The following is a 21,423-nucleotide window of genomic DNA, read 5'->3' as shown; positions in this document are numbered from 1 at the left end:
TAAACAATAGTGTGGCTTTACCTCACGGTTAAAACGTTTGTTTTCTAATCCACATATAATATTCAGTTGAAGAAATTCAAAGCATCACAGCAAAAGCCAGAAAATAAAGACTGTTCCGTGGTTATAACGAAGGAAGCTACACATCGTGACATGTAAGTTGGTTAACCAACCAACTTTACTGCGAGGTAAGGTTAGTTATGGATACCTAGCCAGCTAAGTGAACCAACCAAACAACTAACTTACAGCCCTCGTTAACTATCCAAACAGGCATTTGACAACTTTATGTAACGTTACACAATGCCAATATCCCCTTGTCTATGCGAATTGACTGCAAGAGGGCAGGCATCGTAGTTAGCAAAACGGGCTGAAGCGAGGTTAGGCCTACTACTTGGTTGTCCATCGAGTCTTGTACACTACCCGCCACAAGCGTAAAGCGATTTATACCTGCATACACTACATTTCAGCCGCACAGTCGGACTCCGAATACATTAATTAAAATGCTGTACTAAGAGGTCCCGTGTGGATAACGTCACCGGCAATATCACTGCCAATTCATGAGTTATCCGATAAAACAGCTAAATATTAGCCCACCATACAAAGATAAAATTGGTGCTTGTGTTATGTATACCAGATTAATATAACGTTTATCAGATATCATAGCTTTAGAAAGAAGATGACGAGGGATGAAAACATCTAGATTTCCCCCCGAAATAAAATACCCGTACACTCACCATGTTGGATCAGACAGAAAGGAAGATCCATGGATTGTGGGTAATTTAAGTACCGCGAGACATTTATGTGACGTCATAAACAATCGACGGCAGTGGTGATTTTGAACGGGATGTGCACCTTTCTATTTTCATAAATAATACTTTTCAACAATGTATTAGGAGGTACGTGATGTTTTATAATTGATATAGAACTGTATATACCATGCACAAATAGATGACCTCAGTATTGACGATTTGTGGTTAAGTTAATCGATTTCTCTTCATTTCTGCAAGTAGCAGTAGCGGTGGGTGCGTGGGTAAAATCACTGGCGAAGCTAGAAAAAAACCTTATTACAACATAAGCGTTGTGATAATTGCGTTGTTTGCTCTAAAAATAGTGTTAGTTAAATATGCCTTGCACCCGTGATATACAGGTCTAAAGGCCGAGACAATAGGAAGACACAGTGGCAGAATAAATTCAACCACACCTTTATCACAAAACTGGAGCGCAACCTCTGTCCGGTGAAGTCCACAGTGAAGTCCACAAAGCATATTGCATGTTACAAACGCATTCGTGCAAGTCGAAAAACATGTTGACTCACTCTACTTGTAGAGGAAGCTTATGTCATCTTAGGCTACCTGGCTAAAATGCTAGCTCGCCTGCCTGACTTACTTTCATGTGAAACGTTAGCTAGTTAACATTAGCCTTATATCCTCTCAGGCCAGGAACACAACAATGAGTTATCCGAGGTAGAGGTCAACCGATTATGATTTTTCAACGCCGATAACGTAAACTCGTACATCGTCTTGGTCCGTACAATTGCCCTTATTCTAGCGCCCCAAAAAGTAATACTTCCAGATCAACTGTAATGTCAATACCATTGTAAAGCACTATTTATCCCATTTCCAACATAATCAATTACATGCCCTAAACGCTGCCCGTTTCTGCATAATTCAAGCAGGCAATGAGCCCTTTTTAAAAATGGCGGGTGGGGAAGCGAAACTAATGCGTGATAGTGAGAGATGTTGTGTGGGAAAATTGCTTTTTTCACTCGATCTGTCCAACGTATAACCTTATCGCCTCTAAAATGTAAATAAAACACTATAAAGAGTTGATATAATGTGTCATTAAATACCTATTTGAGGGTTTGTGTCGAATTTGAATCAGGTTTTTAGGAAGGTGCTTCTAAGTGATCTTAGAAGTAAACAGCGGCTTTGAGAATGATGACAAAAAATGACTGTATCCCCCCTTACCCAGCCACTGACCATTTATTTTTTTTAAAGTATGATAGAAGTGCTACACCTGGTGGAGAGAGATTGTAAGATAGAAATAGTTGCTTTATCCGTGCTGTACATTACGACATGACACGTCAAGATGTCACGGTGGGTCAGTTTTTTCAACTTTTCTCCAATACTATAGAGCCATTACCATGTCGATCAACGCATGAATAGAAACCTAGTTCACACCCCCGATTTTGACGTCAACACAGTCATTACAGTCCCATTAGTTTTCTTTGTAGCCTCGTTTGAATGCTGCGGTTGCGCACATTTGTACGGAATGGGGTGAGTTTACGTTACCGATTATTGGAGGACCAAAAAAAGCCAATACCGATTAATTGGCCAATTTTTTAAAATGTATTTGTAATAATGACAATTACAAACAATACTGAATGAACACTTATTTTAACTTAATATAATACATCAATAAAATCAATTTAGCCTCAAATAAATAATGAAACATGTTCAATTTGGTTTAAATAATGCAAAAACAAAGTGTTGGAGAAGAAAGTAAAAGTGCAATATGTGCCATGTAAGAAAGCTAACGTTTAGGCAAGACCATGGTGCTTGCCTACGGAGCTGTGAGGGGAACGGCACCGCAGTACCTCCAGGCTCTGATCAGGCCCTACACCCAAACAAGGGCACTGCGTTCATCCACCTCTGGCCTGCTCGCCTCCCTACCACTGAGGAAGTACAGTTCCCGCTCAGCCCAGTCAAAACTGTTCGCTGCTCTGGCCCCCCAATGGTGGAACAAACTCCCTCACGACGCCAGGACAGCGGAGTCAATCACCACCTTCCGGAGACACCTGAAACCCCACCTCTTTAAGGAATACCTAGGATAGGATAAAGTAATCCTTCTCACCCCCCCCCTTAAATGATTTAGATGCACTATTGTAAAGTGGCTGTTCCACTGGATGTCATAAGGTGAATTCACCAATTTGTAAGTCGCTCTGGATAAGAGCGTCTGCCAAATGACTTAAATGTATATGTTAAATGTTTACGTTCCTTGCTCAGAACATGAGAACATATGAAAGCTGGTGGTTCCTTTTAACATGAGTCTTCAATATTCCCAGGTAAGAAGTTTTAGGTTGTAGTTATTATAGGAATTATAGGACTATTTCTCTCTATACCATTTGTATTTCATTAACCTTTGACTATTGGATGTTCTTATAGACACTTTAGTATTGCCAGCGTAACAGTATAGCTTCCGTCCCTCTCCTCGCTCCTACTTGGGCTCGAACCAGGAACACATCGACAACAGCCACCCTCGAAGCAGTGTTACCCATGCAGAGCAAGGGGAACAACCACTCCAATTCTCAGAGCGAGTGACGTTTGAAATGCTATTAGCGCGCACCCCTCTAAATAGCTAGCCATTACACATCTGTTAACCAGCCTAATCTCGGGAGTTGATAGGCTTGAAGTCTTAATCAGCGCAATGCTTGAAGCATTGCGAAGAGCTGCTGGCAAAACGCATGAAAGTGCTGTTTGAATGAATGCTTATGAGCCTGCTGGTGCCTACCATCGCTCAGACAGACTGCTCTATCAAATCATAGACTTAATTATAACATAATAACACACAGAAATACGAGCCGTAGGTCATTAATATGGTCGAATCCGGAAACTATCATCTCGAAAACAAGATGTTTATTCTTTCAGTGAAATACGGAACCGTTTCGTATTTTATCTAATGGGTGACATCCATAAGTCTAAATATTCCTGTTACATTGCACAGCCTTCAATGTTATGTCATAATTATGTAAAATTCTGGCAAATTAGTTTGCAATGAGCCAGGTGGCCCAAACTGTTGCATATTCACTGACTCTGCGTGCAATGAATGCAAGAGAAGTGCCACAATTTCACCTGGTTAATATTGCCTGCTAACCTGGATTTATTTTAGCTAAATATGCAGGTTTAAAAATATAAACTTCTGTGTATTGATTTTAAGAAAGGCATTGATGTTTATGGTTAGGTACACATTGGAGCAAGGACAGTCCTTTTTCGCGAATACGCACCGCATCGATTATAGGCAACGCAGGACACGCTAGATAACTAGTAATATCATCAACCATGTGTAGTTAACTAGTGATAATGATGGATTGATTGATTGTTTTTTATAAGATAAGTTTAATGCTAGCTAGCAACTTATCTTGGCTTGCTGCATTCGCGTAACAGGCATGCTCCTCGTGGAGTGCAATGAGAGGCAGGTGGTTAGAGCGTTGGACTAGTTAACTGTAAGGTTGCAAGATTGAATCCCCGAGCTGACAAGGTAAAAATCTGTCGTTCTGCCCCTGAACAAGGCAGTTAACCCACCGTTCCTAGGCCGTCATTGAAAGTAAGAATGTGTTCTTAACTAACTTTCCTAGTTAAAAAAAAAATTAAATAAAGGTGTAAAAAAAACAGCCAAATCGGTGTCCAAAAATACCGATTGCTGATTATGAAAACTTGAAATCGGCTCTAATTAATCGCCCATTCCGATTAATCGGTCGACCTCTAATCTGAGTTATCCCATAAAACAGCTAAATATTAAATCAAATCAAATTTTATTTGTCACATACACATGGTTAGCAGATGTTAATGCGAGTGTAGCGAAATGCTTGTGCTTCTAGTTCCGACAATGCAGTAATAACCAACAAGTAATCTAACTAACAATTCCTAAACTACTGTCTTATACACAGTGTAAGGGGATAAAGAATATGTACATAAGGATATATGAATGAGTGATGGTACAGAGCAGCATAGGCAAGATACAGTAGATGGTATCGAGTACAGTATATACATATGAGATAGTTAAAGTGGCTAGTGATACATGTATTACATAAGGATGCAGTCGATGATATAGAGTACAGTATATACGTATGCATATGAGATGAATAATGTAGGGTAAGTAACATTATATAAGGTAGCATTGTTTAAAGTGGCTAGTGATATATTTACATCATTTCCCATCAATTCCCATTATTAAAAGTGGCTGCAGTTGAGTCAGTGTATTACCACACCATACATACTTACCACACCATACAAAGATCAAATTAGTGCTTGTTTTATATATACCATATTACTATAACTGTTGAATTAATGGTTGGATCAGAATCAAATCCCTATCTCCGCCCATGCCTAGTATAGGAAAGGGACCATTTTAGCTAGCTAGCCACTGGAAGACAAAAACACAACTAGTAGACGCGACTTGACAGCAGTGACGTGAAATACAAACTGGCTTCCCTTGACCCTTTATTTTGGTGCACCAGGATCAAATCAAAATCAAATCAAATGTATTTATATAGCCCTTCGTACATCAGCTGATATCTCAAAGTGCTGTACAGAAACCCAGCCTAAAACCCCAAACAGCAAGCAATGCAGGTGTAGAAGCACGGTGGCTAGGAAAAACTCCCTAGAAAGGCCAAAATCTAGGAAGAAACCCAGAGAGGAACCAGGCTATGTGGGGTGGCCAGTCCTCTTCTGGCTGTGCCGGGTGGAGATTATAACAGAACATGGCCAAGATGTTCAAATGTTCATAAATGACCAGCATGGTCGAATAATAATAATGCAGAACAGTTAAAACTGGAGCATCAGCACAGCCAGGTGGACTGGGGACAGCAAGGAGTCATCATGTCAGGTAGTCCTGGGGCATGGTCCTCCGAGAGAGAGAAAGAAAGAGAGAATTAGAGAGAGCACATGTGGGGTGGCCAGTCCTCTTCTGGCTGTGCCAGGTGGAGATTATAACAGAACATAGCCAAGATGTTCAAATGTTCATAAATTACCAGCATGGTCGAATAATAATAAGGCAGAACAGTTGAAACTGGAGTAGCAGCACGGCCAGGTGGACTGGGGACAGCAAGGAGTCATCATGTCAGGTAGTCCTGGGGCATGGTCCTAGGGCTCAGGTCCTCCGAGAGAGAGAAATAAAGAGAGAATTAGAGAAAGCACACTTAAATTCACAAGGACACCGAATAGGACAGGAGAAGTACTCCAGATATAACAAACTGAGGACTATTCACACCAGGACTATTCACAGTTGAGCACACTCAGTTTAGGTCGATGCTATTATTTTTTATTTTTTTTATTAACCAAATGCTCGCTGGCTTCCCTTGCATTGAATGCTACTGGCCAGACAGGGGCACTGTTTTGCTTTCTCCGGTGAGATACAGGTCATTCAGCCTCTTGCGAATTGAAGGAAAATTATGAAACACAGAGAGACAAAAGACAAATAATTGTATTTTTTTTTTTTTGTATTTTTTGGGGGAAGCCTGGCTTCTTCTGGCATTCATGAACGCAACGCCACTGTCAAGTGTAAAGAGTCAAGACATTGGCTTATGGCGCTGGAGATTGGAGGTGTCCTGTGAGAGAAAGGCATGTTGAGGTTGCCAGGGTTAGAGCAGTACAGAAAGTGTTGTATGCTGAAGCAATGAAGAGGTTGGTAGAGGAAGATGGGTACAGGGTGAGGGATTCTGAGAAGATTCCTGTGAGTAGGCAGAGACCAATAAAGCGTTATGGGAATAAAATGTGCTTCGTAAGGTGGGTGTTTTAGTATTCATAGCCATGTTTGTCAACTGTACGGCAGAAATGGAATGTAAGCCACAGAAAACAGCTGCAGAGAAGTACTTGGGACTGTTGGATCTGGGAATACAGGCATTTCGCTACACCCGCAATAACTTCTGCTAAATATATGTATGTGACCAATACAATTGGATTTGATTGCGAGATTTTACTGCAGAAGAGTTGCAGGGAATATTGAGTGATAGTGTTCTGTCCTCCCAGACCATTGGCCTGGAGAAGGGTAAGATAGGGTTAAATAGTGGAATTAGGTAGTGTTTTTTTGTGGGGGCTAATAGTTGTCAGGGTCATTTTAATCTCCCCCAATTTTGTATTGCCGTAATTTAACGTAGGTAGGTTGTGACTATCCTCACACTCCGGTACAATAGGTGGCAGTGTATGCACCTAAAAGTTGGAATGTGATCCGCCAACCCAATCCCAAAGAAGACGAAGAAGTCAAGACATTGCATTTGATGATGCGCGCTAGCAATGCCATGCCATTTTATTTTGCTGGCTAACTACAGTATAATGTGGGGTTATTTTGAATGTTATGTATCTCCTTTATTTGCTTTTAGGGGTTTGTTTACGTTCCTGAATACGATGGCCAATCAAAGAGCGCTCCCTCAAAGCAAGGAGAGTCTTCTTCAGAACTACAACAAAAGACTGAAGGATGACATCAGGTCCATTCTAGATAACCTCACGGAAATCATAAAAACCGCAAAGGTAGCTGTAACGTTACGGGATTGTATGTGTGTGTGTGTGTGTGTGTGTGTGTGTGTGTGTGTGTGTGTGTGTGTGTGTGTGTGTGTGTGTGTGTGATCATGCGATCACATTTGAGTGTGTGAGACAGTGTGTGTTTTTCTATGTGAGCGAAAGAGAGAAACAGACAAAGGAGTTTTTCCCTAATGTTTTTTTTTACTGAAAGACGGTTTAACCCATAAAGTCATTCTATCTCTTCTGTTCAACCAAAATGTGTTGTGTTGTTTTGCTCCAGGTAGAGGACGAGACACAGGTCTCTCGGGCTACACAGGCTGAGCAGGACCACTATGAGATGCACGTCAGAGCAGCCAACATTGTAAGTGCATGCCAGCAAGACTCCCTCGAGACTAGGAGAGCTTTCCTTCAACTTTAAACCCCTTGCTTAGGGAACTTAATGATTGAGTTGGAATTCAACCCTGGCTCATGTTCATTTGGGCCTGCAATGGAAAACATTTTGGAACAGAAAACTCAAATGAGCGTTTCTTATTGAACAATTTCAGGTAGTCCCACCCTGTTTCAATCTGTTTCTTCCACATTTGTTGCATAATGAACATGACCCTGTATTGAGTGCATGTTACAAGGCAAAAGCACCAGTGATAATCCCAGTGGTTTGCTGTTGTGTCTGTAGGTGCGTGCGGGCGAGTCCCTGATGAAGCTAGTGTCGGACCTGAAACAGTTCCTGATCCTCAACGACTTCCCTTCGGTCAACGAGGCCATCAGCCTGCAGAACCTGCAGCTGCGCTCGCTGCAGGAGGAGTGCGACAAGAAGCTCACCTCGCTCCGTGACGAGATCGCCATCGACCTGTACGAGCTAGAGGAAGAATATTACTCCTCCAGGTACAAGTAGGCTCATACTGCACAGTCAAGGTTCGGTTGATCCACTCTATCTTGACTTATAGCCCCTCGTCCCCCTCACTGTCGTGCCTTATGAAGGGTTTATCTTACCCCACCACCTCAGTCATCGCCATTAGTCCTTTAGTGTCTCTGTGTATTGCGTCAACTTCAATAGAATATCCAAATGCTGGTTTTAACAGCAAAATAGATGGTTGAACTATGGGCAAAGTTATTTTGCAGTACATTCACCATGATGAATCTAATCTCATTTGGTTGAAAATTAAATTATGTGCCTTGTTTGTAATGCCTCTGGAAGTTTTTTTTTATATCCTCATGTATGATAGATTGTAGGTCTCAACATGGTAAATGTTATACCCAATCATAAGTGTGGTCCTAGGGTACACTATATATACAAAAGTATGTGGACACCCCTTCAAATTTGTGGTTTCTGCTATTTCAGCCTCACCTGTTGCTGACAGGTTTATAACATTGAGCACACAGACATGCAATCTCCATAGACAAACATTGGCAGTAGAATGGCCTTACTCGAGCTCAGTGACTTTCAACATGTCACCGCCATAGGATTCCAACTTTCCAACATGTTAGTTCATTACATTTTTGCCCTGTTAGAGCTGCTCCCTGTCAACTGTAAGTGCTGTTATTGTGAAGTGGAAACGTCTAGGATCAACAACGGCTCAGCCGCGAAGTGGTAGCCACACATGCTCACAGAACGGGACCGCAGAATGATGAAGTGCGTAGAGCGTCTGTCCTCGTTTGCAACACTCACTACCGAGTTCCAAACTGCCTCTGGAAGCAACGTCAGCTTTCCATGGCCGAGCAGCCGCACACAACCCTAAGATCACCATGCGCGATGCCAAGCGCTGGCAGGAGTGCTGTAAAGTTTGCCGCCATTGGAGTCTGGAGCAGTGGAAATGCGTTCTCTGGAGTGATGAATCATGCTTCACCATTTGTCAGTCCGATGAATGAATCTGGGTTTGGTGGATGACAGGAGAACGCTACATGCCCGAATGCGTAGTGCGAACTGTAAAGTTTGGTTGAGGAGGAATACTTGTCTGGGGCTGTTTTTTATGGTTTGGGGGTGAGGCCCCTTAGTTCCAGTGGAGGGAAATCTCAATGCTACAGCATATAATGACATTCTAGACAATTCTGTGCTTCCAACTTTGTGGTAACAGTTTGGGGAAGGCCCTTTCCTGTTTCAGCATCTCAAAGCACCCATGCACAAAGCAAGGTCCATACAGAAATGGTTTCTTGAGATCGGTGTGGAAGAAATTGACTGGCCTGCACGAAGCCCTGACTTCAACCCAATCGAACCCCTTTGTGATGAATTGGAATGCTGACTGCAAGTCAGGCCTAATCACCCAACATCAGTGCCCGACTTCAGTAATGCTCTTGTGGCTGAATGGAAGCAAGTCCCCTCAGCAATGTTCCAACATCTAGTGGAAAACCTCCCAGAAGAGTGGAAACTGTTATAGCAGCAAAGGGCGGACCAACTCCATATTAAGGCCCATGATTTTGGAATGAGATGTTCAACGAGCAGGTGTCCACTTACTGTTGGTCATGTAGTGTATCTAGTTGCTATATTCTTCCTCAGTTGTTTGTAATAGGCTGATGACTGAGAGAACATACAGTTGAAGTCGGAAGTTTACATACACTTAGGTTGAAGTCATGAAAACTCATTTTTCAACCACTCCACAACGTCTTTCTTGTTGACAAACCATAGTTTTGGCAAGTTGGTTCGGACACTTTGTGCATGACACAAGTAATTTTTCCAACAATTGTTTACAGACAGATGATTTCACTTATAATTCACTGTATCACAATTCCAGTGGGTCAGAGGTTTACCTACACTAAGTTGACTGTGCCTTTAAACAGCTTGGAAAATTCCAGAAAATTGACGGTGTACCTGTGGATGTATTTCAAGACCTACCTTCAAACTCAGTGCCTCTTTGCTTGACATCATGGGAAAATCAAAAGAAATCAGCCAAGACCTCAGAAAGAAAATGGTAGACCTCCACAAGTCTGGTTCATCCTTGGGAGCAATTTCCAAACGCCTGAAGGTACCACGTTCATCTGTACAAACAATAGCACGCAAGTATAAACACCATGGGACCACGCAGCCGTCATACCGCTCAGGAAGGAGACTCGTTCTGTCTCCTAGAGATGAACGTACTTTGTTGCGAAATGTGCAAATCAATCCCATAACAACAGCAAAGGACCTTGTGAAGATGCTAGAGGAAACCGGTACAAAAGTATCTATATCCACAGTAAAAAGAGTCCTATATCGACATAACCTGAAAGGCCACTCAGCAAGGAAGAAACCACTGCTCCAAAACCGCCATAAAAAGCCACACTACGGTTTGCAACTGCACATGGGGACAAAGATTGTACTTTTTGGAGAAATGTCCTCTTGTCTGATGAAACAAAAATAGAACTGTTTGGCCATAATGACCATCGTTATGTCTGGAGGAAAGAGGGGGAGGCTTGCAAGCCGAAGAACACCATCCCAACCGTGAAGCACGAGGGTGGCAGCATCATGTTGTGGGGGTGCTTTGCTGCAGGAGGCACTGGTGCACTTCACAAAATAGATGGCTTCGTGAGGCAGGAAAATTGTGTGGATATTTTGAAGCAACATCTCAAGACATCAGTCACGAAGTTAAAGCTTGGTTGCAAATGGGTCTTCCAAATGGACATTGACCCCACGCATACTTCCAAAGTTGTGGAAAAATGGCTTAAGGACAACAAAGTCAAGGTATTGGAGTGGCCATCACAAAGCCCTGACCTCAATCCTATAGAAAATTTGTGGGTGGAACTGAAAAAGCAAGGATGCCTACAAACCTACTCAGTTACACTATCTCTGTCTGGTGGAATGGGCCAAAATTCACCCAACTTATTGTGGGAAGCTTGTGGATGGCTACCCAAAACGTTCACCTAAGTTAAGCAATTTGAAGGCAATGCTACCAAATACTAATTGCGTGTAAGTGTATGTAAACTTCTGACCCACTGGGAATGTGATGAAAGAAATAAAAGCTGAAAGAAATTATTCTCTCTATTATTCTGAAATTCACATTCTTAAAATAAAGTGGTGATCCTAACTAGAGGTCAACCGATTAATCGGAATGGCCGAATTTCAAGTTTTCATAACAATCGGTAATCTGCATTTTTGGACACTGATCATGGCCGATTACATTGCACTCCACGAGGAGACTGCGTGGCAGGCTGACTACCTGTTATGCGAGTGCAGCAAGGAGCCAAGGTAAGGTGCTAGATATCATTAAATGTATCTTATAAAAACAATCAATCTTATCATAATCACTACACAGGTTGATGATATTACTAGTTTATCTAGCTTGTCCTGCGTTGAGTATAATCGATGCGGTGCCTGTTGATTTATCATTAAATCACAGCCTACTTCGCCAAACGGGTGATTTAACAAGTGCATTGGTGAAAAAAGCACTGTGGTTTGCACCAATGTGTACCTAACCATAAACATCAACGCCGTTCTTAAAATCAATACACAAGTATATATTTTTAAACCTGCATATTTAGTTAATATTGCCTGCTAACATGAATTTCTTTTAACTAGGGAAATTGTGTCACTTCTCTTGCGTTCTGTGCAAGCAGAGTCTGGGTATATGCAGCAGTTTGGGCCGCCTGGCTCGTTGCGAACTGTGTGAAGACCATTTCTTCCTAACAGAGACAGCCAACTTCGCCAAATGGGGGATGATTTAACAAAAGCGCATTTGCGACTGGGAGGTCCATGGGGCGACGCACAATTGGCCTAGTGTCGTCCGGGTTAGGGAGGGTTTGACCGGTAGGGATATCCTTGTCTCATCGCGCACTAGCGACTCCTGTGGCGGACCGGGCGCAGTGCACGCTAACCAGGTCGCCAGGTGCACGGTGTTTCTTCCGACACATTGGTGCAGCTGGCTTCCGGGTTGGATGCGCGCTGTGTTAAGAAGCAGTGCGTCTTGGCTTTTTTTTTGGTCCCCCAATAATCGGTTTCGGTGTTGAAAAATCATAATCGGTCGACCTCTAATCCTAACTGACCTAAAATAGGGAATTTTTACTAGGATTAAATGTCAGGAATTGTGAAAAACTGAGTTGAAATGTATTTGGCTAAGGTGTATGCAAACTTCCGACTTCAACTGTATACCTTTAAAGGGATCTAGGTAACACATTCTTAAGCTTTACAGTCAGTATTTGTGGACTGGTGAGTGGGTGTAGTTGTGTGCTGAAATGTGGATAAGATCCTTTAGTAAACTATTCAATCATGTAATTGAAAGATTTGTGTTAACTCAGAGCAAATGGCTCAGGAAGGGAAATGTAAGAAAAAACATGTTTTAAAAATGCTTTCATTGCAAAATACTTGGAATCTAATGAAGAAGGAAAAACTATGCTTTAATTACAAAATCACTGTAAGATCATTTCTACAAGCAAAAGTATTATGCATTTATAACCCTAATTATACATTGTGAACATATAGGTCCATTAACCAACACACAGGCATTTGTGTTATTTATTTTCTATTGAATGGTTTTATACTGGAAAATGCGAGACGACAAATCTAATCTCTACGAGAGTTCCAGAAACTTTGCATTGAACGGAATCCAGTGTTGTATCTGACAATTGACCAAGCCAGTAACCGTGCAAACTGTGTTCACAAAGCATGCACTGTTGCACACATCAACTATGGCAATATGTATTTAGTCTGTGTCCGTCACCTGCATAGACCAATGATGTATATAAACCCTGGATTGCTGATGCAATCCATTGACCATTGAGAGGCTTTGAAGCCACCGGTCGGCCATATTTGCACTGCCCAGTAGGAGCAGTCCTCCATAGGAATGAATGGAATTCTACAGTGTTTAAATTACATGTTTCAAGGACAAAATTGCATGTATTTAAGTGTTTTTGTTGTTGTAGTGGCGACCGTAACATTAGTAATCTCCCAAAATTATACATTGTAAGGAAAATAAATAGCTCACAATATAATGTAAAAGTATGCAATAAGGTATCTGTAATAGAATAAATGTGGCAAAAACAAATGTAGACATTAATAAATGCATCTCTATTCCATTTTTTTTTACACTGGTGGGGGGGGGGGGGGCGCCATGTCAAGATGGAGGCACGGTGGCTTCAACACAGCACCCTCTATTGGTCATATAGTGTGTGTGTGTGTGTGTGTGTGTGTGTATGTATGTATGTATGTATGTATATATATATATATATAATATATATATATATATATATATATCATTGGCATAGACCAAGTATTTTATCTTTATAAACACTGAAAAATAAACTAGAGACAAAACATTGTCATTTTCTGTCTAATTTATTAAACTGTGAGAAACCGAGCTGTCTCTAGATGCTGCTTTTCAGCATGCAAGGTGTTGTATCCCTTCTTTTTCTTTGCCTGTGCATTTCCTGTTCTTTGCCCTGCATCAGGATCTAATGCACTTCTGGGGGTAAGATTACACAGCTAGGTGATACAAACTAGGGTCACGACACCAGTATTGTGATACTACGATACTTGATTTTCCTTGGCAAAAAGGAAAACACAAATTCAGACTAAACTCCTTGATCCTTCAAAAAACCAACTGTATGTGACATATAGTGTGCTTTAGCTTGGAAAAGAAACATGGGATTCTGTGTGACAACATCAGGCTACTGGTTTCTGACATTAGGACTGTTTTCCTCAGGAAATTCAGTACGCCTCATGTTTTGTTTTGATTCCTTCCCACGATACTTCACAGTATCACATTACTTGTATCGCAACAACCCTAATAACAACTAGTGTATCTAACAGTCAGTTACAGATGACCCAACTCTACGTTTACATTTCAGGCATTTAGCAGACGCAATTAGTGTTACATGCCTTGCTCAAGGGCACATCGACAGATTTTTACCTACTCATTGACCCTTTGCTCCAGGTCATGTTTCATTGATTGTGTTGCATTTGGAAATGGAAACAAAACAAGCAATGAAAGTATCCACTTTACCATCTTTGAGACTGCATTGCAGCTGTTAATAGCGAAGACGAAGAGGAATGAAAGACTACAGACATTTATTTAGGGAAATGGTCACAGCACCAGACACTAGCTGACATTCCTCTGGAATCCTTTTAGAGCTTAAGCTTGTACTTCATACTGCTGATTCCTGTGCATCATTCCTGTGTCTGTCTCTTTAATGCAGGTGTGTGTCTGTACTCTACCAGATGTGTCAGACACACACCTCTCTTCTCTGTGCTTTGCTGATTCTATGCCCCTCTATGGTTTTTGTTCTGGTAAAGCTACGGTCAGTGGGACAGTACCGACCTGCCCCTGTGTGAGGCCTACTGGCGTTGGGACAGTTGGGCGTCCCCGGATGGGGGCGCCACCTCCGGGTCAGCCCAGGGGGTCGAGGAGGACACGGACGGACCTGCCTCCCAGGAGACCACCCCCAAACACCACCTCAACGGACACGGGACCACCACCGCGGCAGACAAGCCCTAAAGCAGACCACATATAGATGTAGAATGGACCTCTCCCTCCAACACTGTCACTCAGATTCTCAGTGGTACGTAGATTAGTGTTAATGTATCATAGTCTATCCATGTACAGTATGACAAGTCTTCCACTGTCAGTGTGTCTGGTGGAAATGGGCGGCAAGCAAAACTGAAGACCTTTTAATGTTTCAAGGGTATTCCTCTGTATACTTTAAGATTACAAGGGATCAGTATGAACACTGTTGATAAGCTAACGTTACACTCCAACTGCACAAATATCACTCATACTTTATTTAATCAATAATGGTAATCCATCTAAGGTTGCTTCTCCGATAGTTTATAAATGCTGTAAGCTCTGTAGCAAGGTATCCGACCAAATGGATAGTGTTATTTTTTTTTTTCAAGTTAAATTTGGACAAGATTACAGATAGTCTTCACACTAGTTGCATTAAGCATTATTAGCTGGCCCAAACAACTTAATGTGTCTCCCAAAAATCTAACCAAGATTTTGTTTTTGCCTTGTCTAATATCCCCATCACATACACCTGTTGAGATTTAGTTCGAAAGACATTTCAGTTACCCCAGTGACAGAAACATGGTGCATTACTGATGCCAATTTCTTTATTTTGGTTAACTTGTCTAAGTGTATGACCATAAGACTGCATGTCATGCAAGTGTATGGATGTTATGTTCTTGGATATCTTTTGTAGCATTGTTTTTGTAATATTGCAATTTCAGTTAGTAAGCTTTTAATTGCATGAAGAATTCAATAAGTGAATAAAACACCATTATAAACTTAAGCCTGTCTCTAATCTTAAAAATAAAAGATTTCTGGAACAATCCAAAAATAGTCAGCTATTACTACTGGTTTTGTTCTGACAAATGTCAAAGAGAACATGGTACATTTATTGTAGAAACCAAGGATGTAATGACATCAAATAATTCAGATGTATGACATTTCACATGCTATTGATAGAATACACTATATCAATCGAGTCCCAGACAAAACAACAAAAGCTGGAAACAAAAAGCAGAAGGGGCTATTTATACAAATGGGCATGGATTTGTTTTCAAAAGGAAAAACTAAGCATCGCCCTCGACTAAAAATCATGTTCAATGGAGATGATCCAAATTCCAGTCAAAGGGCAAATCTATCCTCAGTATCTACGGTTCATCTTCTTGAACTTCTCGTAGTGGTAGTCGTCCGTGGCCTTCTCGTTGTTAGGCCTCTTGCGATGGTTGGCTGGTTCCACAGCTGGAAGAGACATGAGAGCAGATTGACAGTTAACGTCTCTAATAGGTGTATTCTCTAATATTTCAGCTAAAAATATACAAATGTTTTCATCTCAGATACTGTGTTATGCTATCAGTATTAGCTGTGGCTTCTCTCTAGCAATACGTTTGTATATATCCTCTGGTCTGTAGTGGTTGATGCAGTTGTGTGGATTCTTCTTACCCTCTGGTCCTGGTTTCTCTGTGTCACCCACACGAAGAGGCCTGGCCTCTGGCTCCTTTGGTTTGTGTCTATTGTGGTGTCTCTGTGGGGCGTTCACGTCTTCACGGTAGACTGGAACAAAAGATATTCACACAGTTAAAGGCTGACAGATCAGCATGTGTAAAACAGGTGGACGTGATTTGATGTCATGCTACGGAGTCAAGCCTAGCTGTACTGGGCTGGCCTGGTTAAGCATCCACCACTGTTCGGGTCTGCCCTGTAGTGTGAAGCAGGTATCAGATGACATTAACATAACTCACAGCGGTTGTGCTGGACGTAGTTGACAGCGATGTTGGTGGGGACGAAGGAGGTACCGTTGTCCTTCTTCTTGTTCCTCTGATCCTGTAGCAGCTTGGCCTTGGCCTCCTCTGTGAAGATGATGTTCTTTATCTTAGCACTGAAAAACAAAAATCTGAAATAATGCTCTTTATCTAAGCTTCAAGGTGTGCTAAACAAACACAGCTGTTGTGCAAGGTTTTCAGTCACTGGATTTGTTGTGGTAAGATTACGAGACATTGCTATAGTTGCTACAGACATTAATACAGATTTAACAAGAGCAAAAAAACAGAACTCCTAGGGGAAACACTCTTGGTGTATTCAGCTGCAGAAACTTTGAGACCCTGGCCACTCACTCAATGCCAAGGTCAACTTCGGGGATCCCACTCAGCATCTGATTGGACAACATCTCTTCAGTCTTCTTGGCCGAATTGACTCGGATGTTCTCCGGCAGCTCGTACAGGAGGTCCTCAGCGTTCTTCACTTTTACCTTCTGCTCCTCCGCTTCCACCAAGCCCTTCTTCTTCTTCAGCTCTGTCTCAATGTACTTCATCCTAGTCGGGGGGAGAACATTTGAAAATATACAGCAAAATATAGAACTTGTGAACTGAGACATCAGTGAGACCTCATCAGACAAGATGAGAACTCAGCAAAAAAAAGAAATGTCCCTTTTTCAGAACCCTGTCTTCCAAAGATAATTAGTAAAAATCCACAGATCTTAATTGTAAAGGGTTTAAACACTTTCCCATGCGTGTTCAATGAACCACAAACAATTAAAGAACATGCACCTGCAGAACGGTCATTAAGACACTAACAGCTTACAGACGGTAGACAATTAAGGTCACAGTTCTGAAAACTTAGGACACAAGGCCTTTCTACAGACTCTGAAAAACACCAAAAGAAAGATGCCAAGGGTCCCTGCTCATCTGCATGAACGTGCCTTAGGCATGCTGCGAGGAGGCATGAGGACTGCAGATGGGCAGCAATTTATTGCCAGGGCCACGAGTTACACCAGGAATGCACAATCCCTCCATCAGTGCTCAGACTGACCGCAGCACAAACCCGTCGCTGGACCAGACAGGACTGGCAAAAAGTGCTCTTCACTGACGAGTCGCGGTTGTGTCTCACCAGGGGTGATGGTCGGATTCAAATTTATCGTGGAAGGAATTAGCGTTACACCGAGTCCTGTACTCTGGAGCGGGATCGATTAGGAGGGTCCGTCATGGTCTGGGGCCGTCATGGTCTCAATCCCATTGAGCATGTCTGGGACCTGTTGGGTCAGAGGGTGAGGGCTAGGGCCATTTCCCACAGAAATGTCCGGGAACTTGCAGGTGCCTTGGTGGAAGAGTGGGGTAACATCTCACAGCAAAGAACTGGCAAATCTGGTACAGTCCACGAGGAGGAAATACACTGCAGTACTTAATGCAGCTGGTGGCCACACCAGATACTGACTGTTACTTTTGATTTTGACCCCGCCTTTGTTCAGAGACACATTATTCCATTTTTGTTAGTCACATGTCTGTGGTACTTGTTCAGTTTGTGTCTGTCTCAGTTGTTGAATCTTATGTTCATAAAAATATTTACACAAGTTTGCTGAAAATAAACGCAGTTGAGAGAGAGGACATTTCTTTTTTTTGTTTAATGTATTTTCCGTATGGCGTCAGCTAATGGGGATCCTAATAAAATCGAATAAAATGTTTGGTTTGCAGAGATTTGTTGATAACATACATGTCGGCATCTTCATCTCGTCTGTTGGTCTCGGCAGAGAAAGAGGTGCCCAGATTAAGGTCCCCTGTATCGTCATCGGTCCTGAAGGTGGAGAAGAGACATACACCATAAATACTGACAAAAACTCAGTCTTACACACTTTAAAAGCCTCAAACTGGTAGCAATAAAAGCTTACATGTCTCTGGCCCGGTCTTTAACTTTTTTCATGTCAACAACCCCTCCCGTCTTCAATTTAAAAGGGTCATTCTGTTGAGCAATGAAAGTTGAGAATAATGTAGTTAGTATAAGATGTTTGAAGCAGAAACAAACACATTCAATGTATCAACTACTGAACAATAACACTATGTAAACAAGGGAGAAAAAAAACATACATCACCCCCTTCGTCCAAGCGAAGTTTCTCCCCCTCCAACAATGCGGCCACGCTGAATAGTATAACAGAAAGTTAATCAGAACTTTTCAGTTTCGTTAAGGTACAATTTCTCAACTATTAAAGTAATTTTATAATATGCCTGTTAATTTTTTTTAGAATATATGCTAAATTGTACATGCCTCAGTAGGCGCAAGTAACGGTCTTACTCCATCTTAACACAATAAGCTTGCTCATTTGAGTCTTTGTAAATAAACTATGATTAAAGCTATTATGTCTCATGGACTGAGAATTATTCAATTTATCCAGCCGCATCCCTTGGCTTTATAGCAGCAAACCAAGTTATGAGCCTGTAATTTGGCTGAAAACCCAATTCAGTCTTTAAAAAAATAAATGTTGATAATCAAATATTATTGCATAGCTAGCTGTGATATACACTTCTAGCTAAGTGCAATTGCCATGCTTTCCATCTGGCTACTCCTACCCCGGTCAACAGCACTGCACCCCCCAAAGCAACTCGCCCAAGCCTTCCCCATTTCTCCTTCTCCCAAATCCATTCAGCTGATGTTCTGAAAGAGCTGCAAAATCTGGACCCCTACAAATCAGCCGGGATAGACAATCTGGACCCTTTCTTTCTAAAATTATCTGCAGAAATTGTTGCCACCCCTATTACTAGCCTGTTCAACCTCTCTTTCGTGTCATCTGAGATTCCCAAAGATTGGAAAGCAGCTGCGGTCATCCCCCTCTTCAAAGGGTGGGACACTCTTGACCCAAACTGCTACAGACCTATATCTATCCTACCATGCCTTTCTAAGGTCTTCGAAAGCCAAGTCAACAAACAGATTACCGACCATTTCGAATCTCACCATATCTTCTCTGCTATGCAATCTGGTTTCAGAGCTGGTCATGGGTGCACCTCAGCCACGCTCAAGGTCCTAAACGATATCTTAACCGCCATCGATAAGAAACATTACTGTGCAGCAGTATTAATTGATCTGGCCAAGGCTTTCGACTCTGTCAATCACCACATCCTCATCGGCAGACTCGACAGCCTTGGTTTCTCAAATGATTGCCTCGCCTGGTTCACCAACTACTTCTCTGATAGAGTTCAGTGTGTCAAATCGGAAGGTCTGCTGTCCGGACCTCTGGCAGTCTCTATGGGGGTGCCACAGGGTTCAATTCTTGGACCGACTCTTTTCTCTGTATACATCAATGAGGTCGCTCTTGCTGCTGGTGAGTCTCTGATCCACCTCTATGCAGATGACACCATTCTGTATACTTCTGGCCCTTCTTTGGACACTGTGTTAACAACCCTCCTGGCAAGTTTCAATGCCATACAACTCTCCTTCCGTGGCCTCCAATTGCTCTTAAATACAAGTAAAACTAAATGCATGCTCTTCAACCGATCGCTACCTGCACCTATCCGCCTGTCCAACATCACTACTCTGGACGGCTCTGACTTAGAATACGTGGATAACTACAAATACTTACGTGTCTGGTTAGACTGTAAACTCTCCTTCCAAACCCATATCAAACATCTCCAATCCAAAGTTAAATCTAGAATTGGCTTCCTATTTCGCAACAAAGCATCCTTCACTCATGCTGCCAAACATACCCTTGTAAAACTGACCATTCTACCAATCCTCGACTTTGGCGATGTAATGTACAAAATAGCCTCCAATACCCTACTCAACAAATTGGATGCAGTCTATCACAGTGCAATCCGTTTTGTCACCAAAGCCCCATATACTACCCACCATTGCGACCTGTACGCTCTCGTTGGCTGTCCCTCGCTTCATACTCGTCGCCAAACCCACTGGCTCCATGTCATCTACAAGACCCTGCTAGGTAAAGTCCCCCCTTATCTCAGCTCGCTGGTCACCATAGCATCTCCCACCTGTAGCACATGCTCCAGCAGGTATATCTCTCTAGTCACCCCCAAAACCAATTATTTCTTTGGCCGCCTCTCCTTCCAGTTCTCTGCTGCCAATGACTGGAACGAACTACAAAAATCTCTGAAACTGGAAACACTTATCTCCCTCACTAGCTTTAAGCACCAACTGTCAGAGCAGCTCACAGATTACTGCACCTGTACATAGCCCACCTATAATTTAGCCCAAACAACTACCTCTTTCCCTACTGTATTTAATTTATTTATTTTGCCCCTTTGCACCCCATTATATTTATTGCTACTTTGCACATTCTTCCATTGCAAATCTACCATTCCAGTGTTTTACTTGCTATATTGTATTTACTTTGCCACCATGGCCTTTTTTTGCCTTTACCTCCCTTATCTCACCTCATTTGCTCACATCGTATATAGACTTGTTTATACTGTATTATTGACTGTATGTTTGTTTTACTCCATGTGTAACTCTGTGTCGAACTGCTTTGCTTTATCTTGGCCAGGTCGCAATTCTAAATGAGAACTTTTTCTCAACTTGCCTACCTGGTTAAATAAAGGTGAAATAAAAATAAAATTAGCTAATGTACACAACAGAAACATGCTGTTTAACTGTAAACTTTACTTACCTAACTCCAGTCTGTCTTTTCCGTAAACTCTGAAGTTCTTTAGCTTCGTCCAGTTTCGATCTGAGTAGAGAAAAAAAGATTTGACGAGTGTCAATATCAAGAACAGGAAGAACTGCTATCTGGCAATCGAAGTCATTAGCCAACTAGAAGCTAGCCATCATACACGTCGTGGCTAACTAAGGTAAGCTATATTGAAAACGTCTCAAACGTTACCTAACTTCAGCTGTTATCTCGTCTTCCTCTTCATCCGAAGAGCTTTCTCTTCTCCTTCTAAAGTTTTTTCCCGACGGCATTATTGTAGAGTTTTCGAAAGGATGGAAGCAAACGTTGTGTACACGACTTTACAGTGTACGCAGATGCTCTTTTGGCAACAATAATAACACAGGGGACAGATTTCGCTGACGG

At 42.0% G+C, this 21,423-nt stretch overlaps 2 protein-coding genes and 1 non-coding gene across 4 annotated transcripts; 1 reads left to right on the top strand and 2 right to left on the bottom strand.

Moving 5' to 3' along the window:
• Positions 1-16: 16 nt before the first annotated feature.
• On the bottom strand, positions 17-93 carry LOC135518671 (small nucleolar RNA SNORD36). The gene has a single exon (XR_010452208.1). It is a non-coding gene; the product is annotated as a small nucleolar RNA SNORD36 (small nucleolar RNA).
• Positions 94-808: 715 nt separating this feature from the next.
• med22 (mediator complex subunit 22) lies at positions 809-15,461 on the top strand. 2 transcript variants are annotated; one of them, XM_064943248.1, is made up of 5 exons: positions 809-893; positions 7,094-7,241; positions 7,513-7,593; positions 7,906-8,114; positions 14,425-15,461. In XM_064943248.1, the coding sequence occupies exons 2-5, from the start codon at positions 7,119-7,121 to the stop codon at positions 14,624-14,626; spliced, it is 615 nt and encodes a 204-aa protein (XP_064799320.1). In that variant the 5' UTR covers positions 809-893; positions 7,094-7,118; the 3' UTR covers positions 14,627-15,461. The 2 variants fall into 2 exon arrangements, with proteins under 2 accessions (XP_064799320.1, XP_064799321.1); XM_064943249.1 differs by lacking the exon at positions 14,425-15,461 and having other exon boundaries at positions 7,906-13,448.
• A 43-nt stretch (positions 15,462-15,504) lies between these two features.
• Positions 15,505-21,423, bottom strand: c28h9orf78 (chromosome 28 C9orf78 homolog). The gene is made up of 9 exons (XM_064943244.1): positions 21,232-21,423; positions 21,019-21,078; positions 18,490-18,541; positions 18,294-18,364; positions 18,119-18,199; positions 16,747-16,944; positions 16,375-16,511; positions 16,076-16,186; positions 15,505-15,874 (listed from the first exon to the last, which is right to left on the bottom strand). The coding sequence occupies exons 1-9, from the start codon at positions 21,309-21,311 to the stop codon at positions 15,777-15,779; spliced, it is 888 nt and encodes a 295-aa protein (XP_064799316.1). The 5' UTR covers positions 21,312-21,423; the 3' UTR covers positions 15,505-15,776.

Source organism: Oncorhynchus masou, chromosome 28 (assembly GCF_036934945.1).
Source record: "Oncorhynchus masou masou isolate Uvic2021 chromosome 28, UVic_Omas_1.1, whole genome shotgun sequence".
NCBI classification, from domain to species: domain Eukaryota; kingdom Metazoa; phylum Chordata; class Actinopteri; order Salmoniformes; family Salmonidae; genus Oncorhynchus; species Oncorhynchus masou.
Note: the sequence above shows the minus strand (reverse complement) of the source record. Positions and strands in the feature narration are given on the sequence as shown.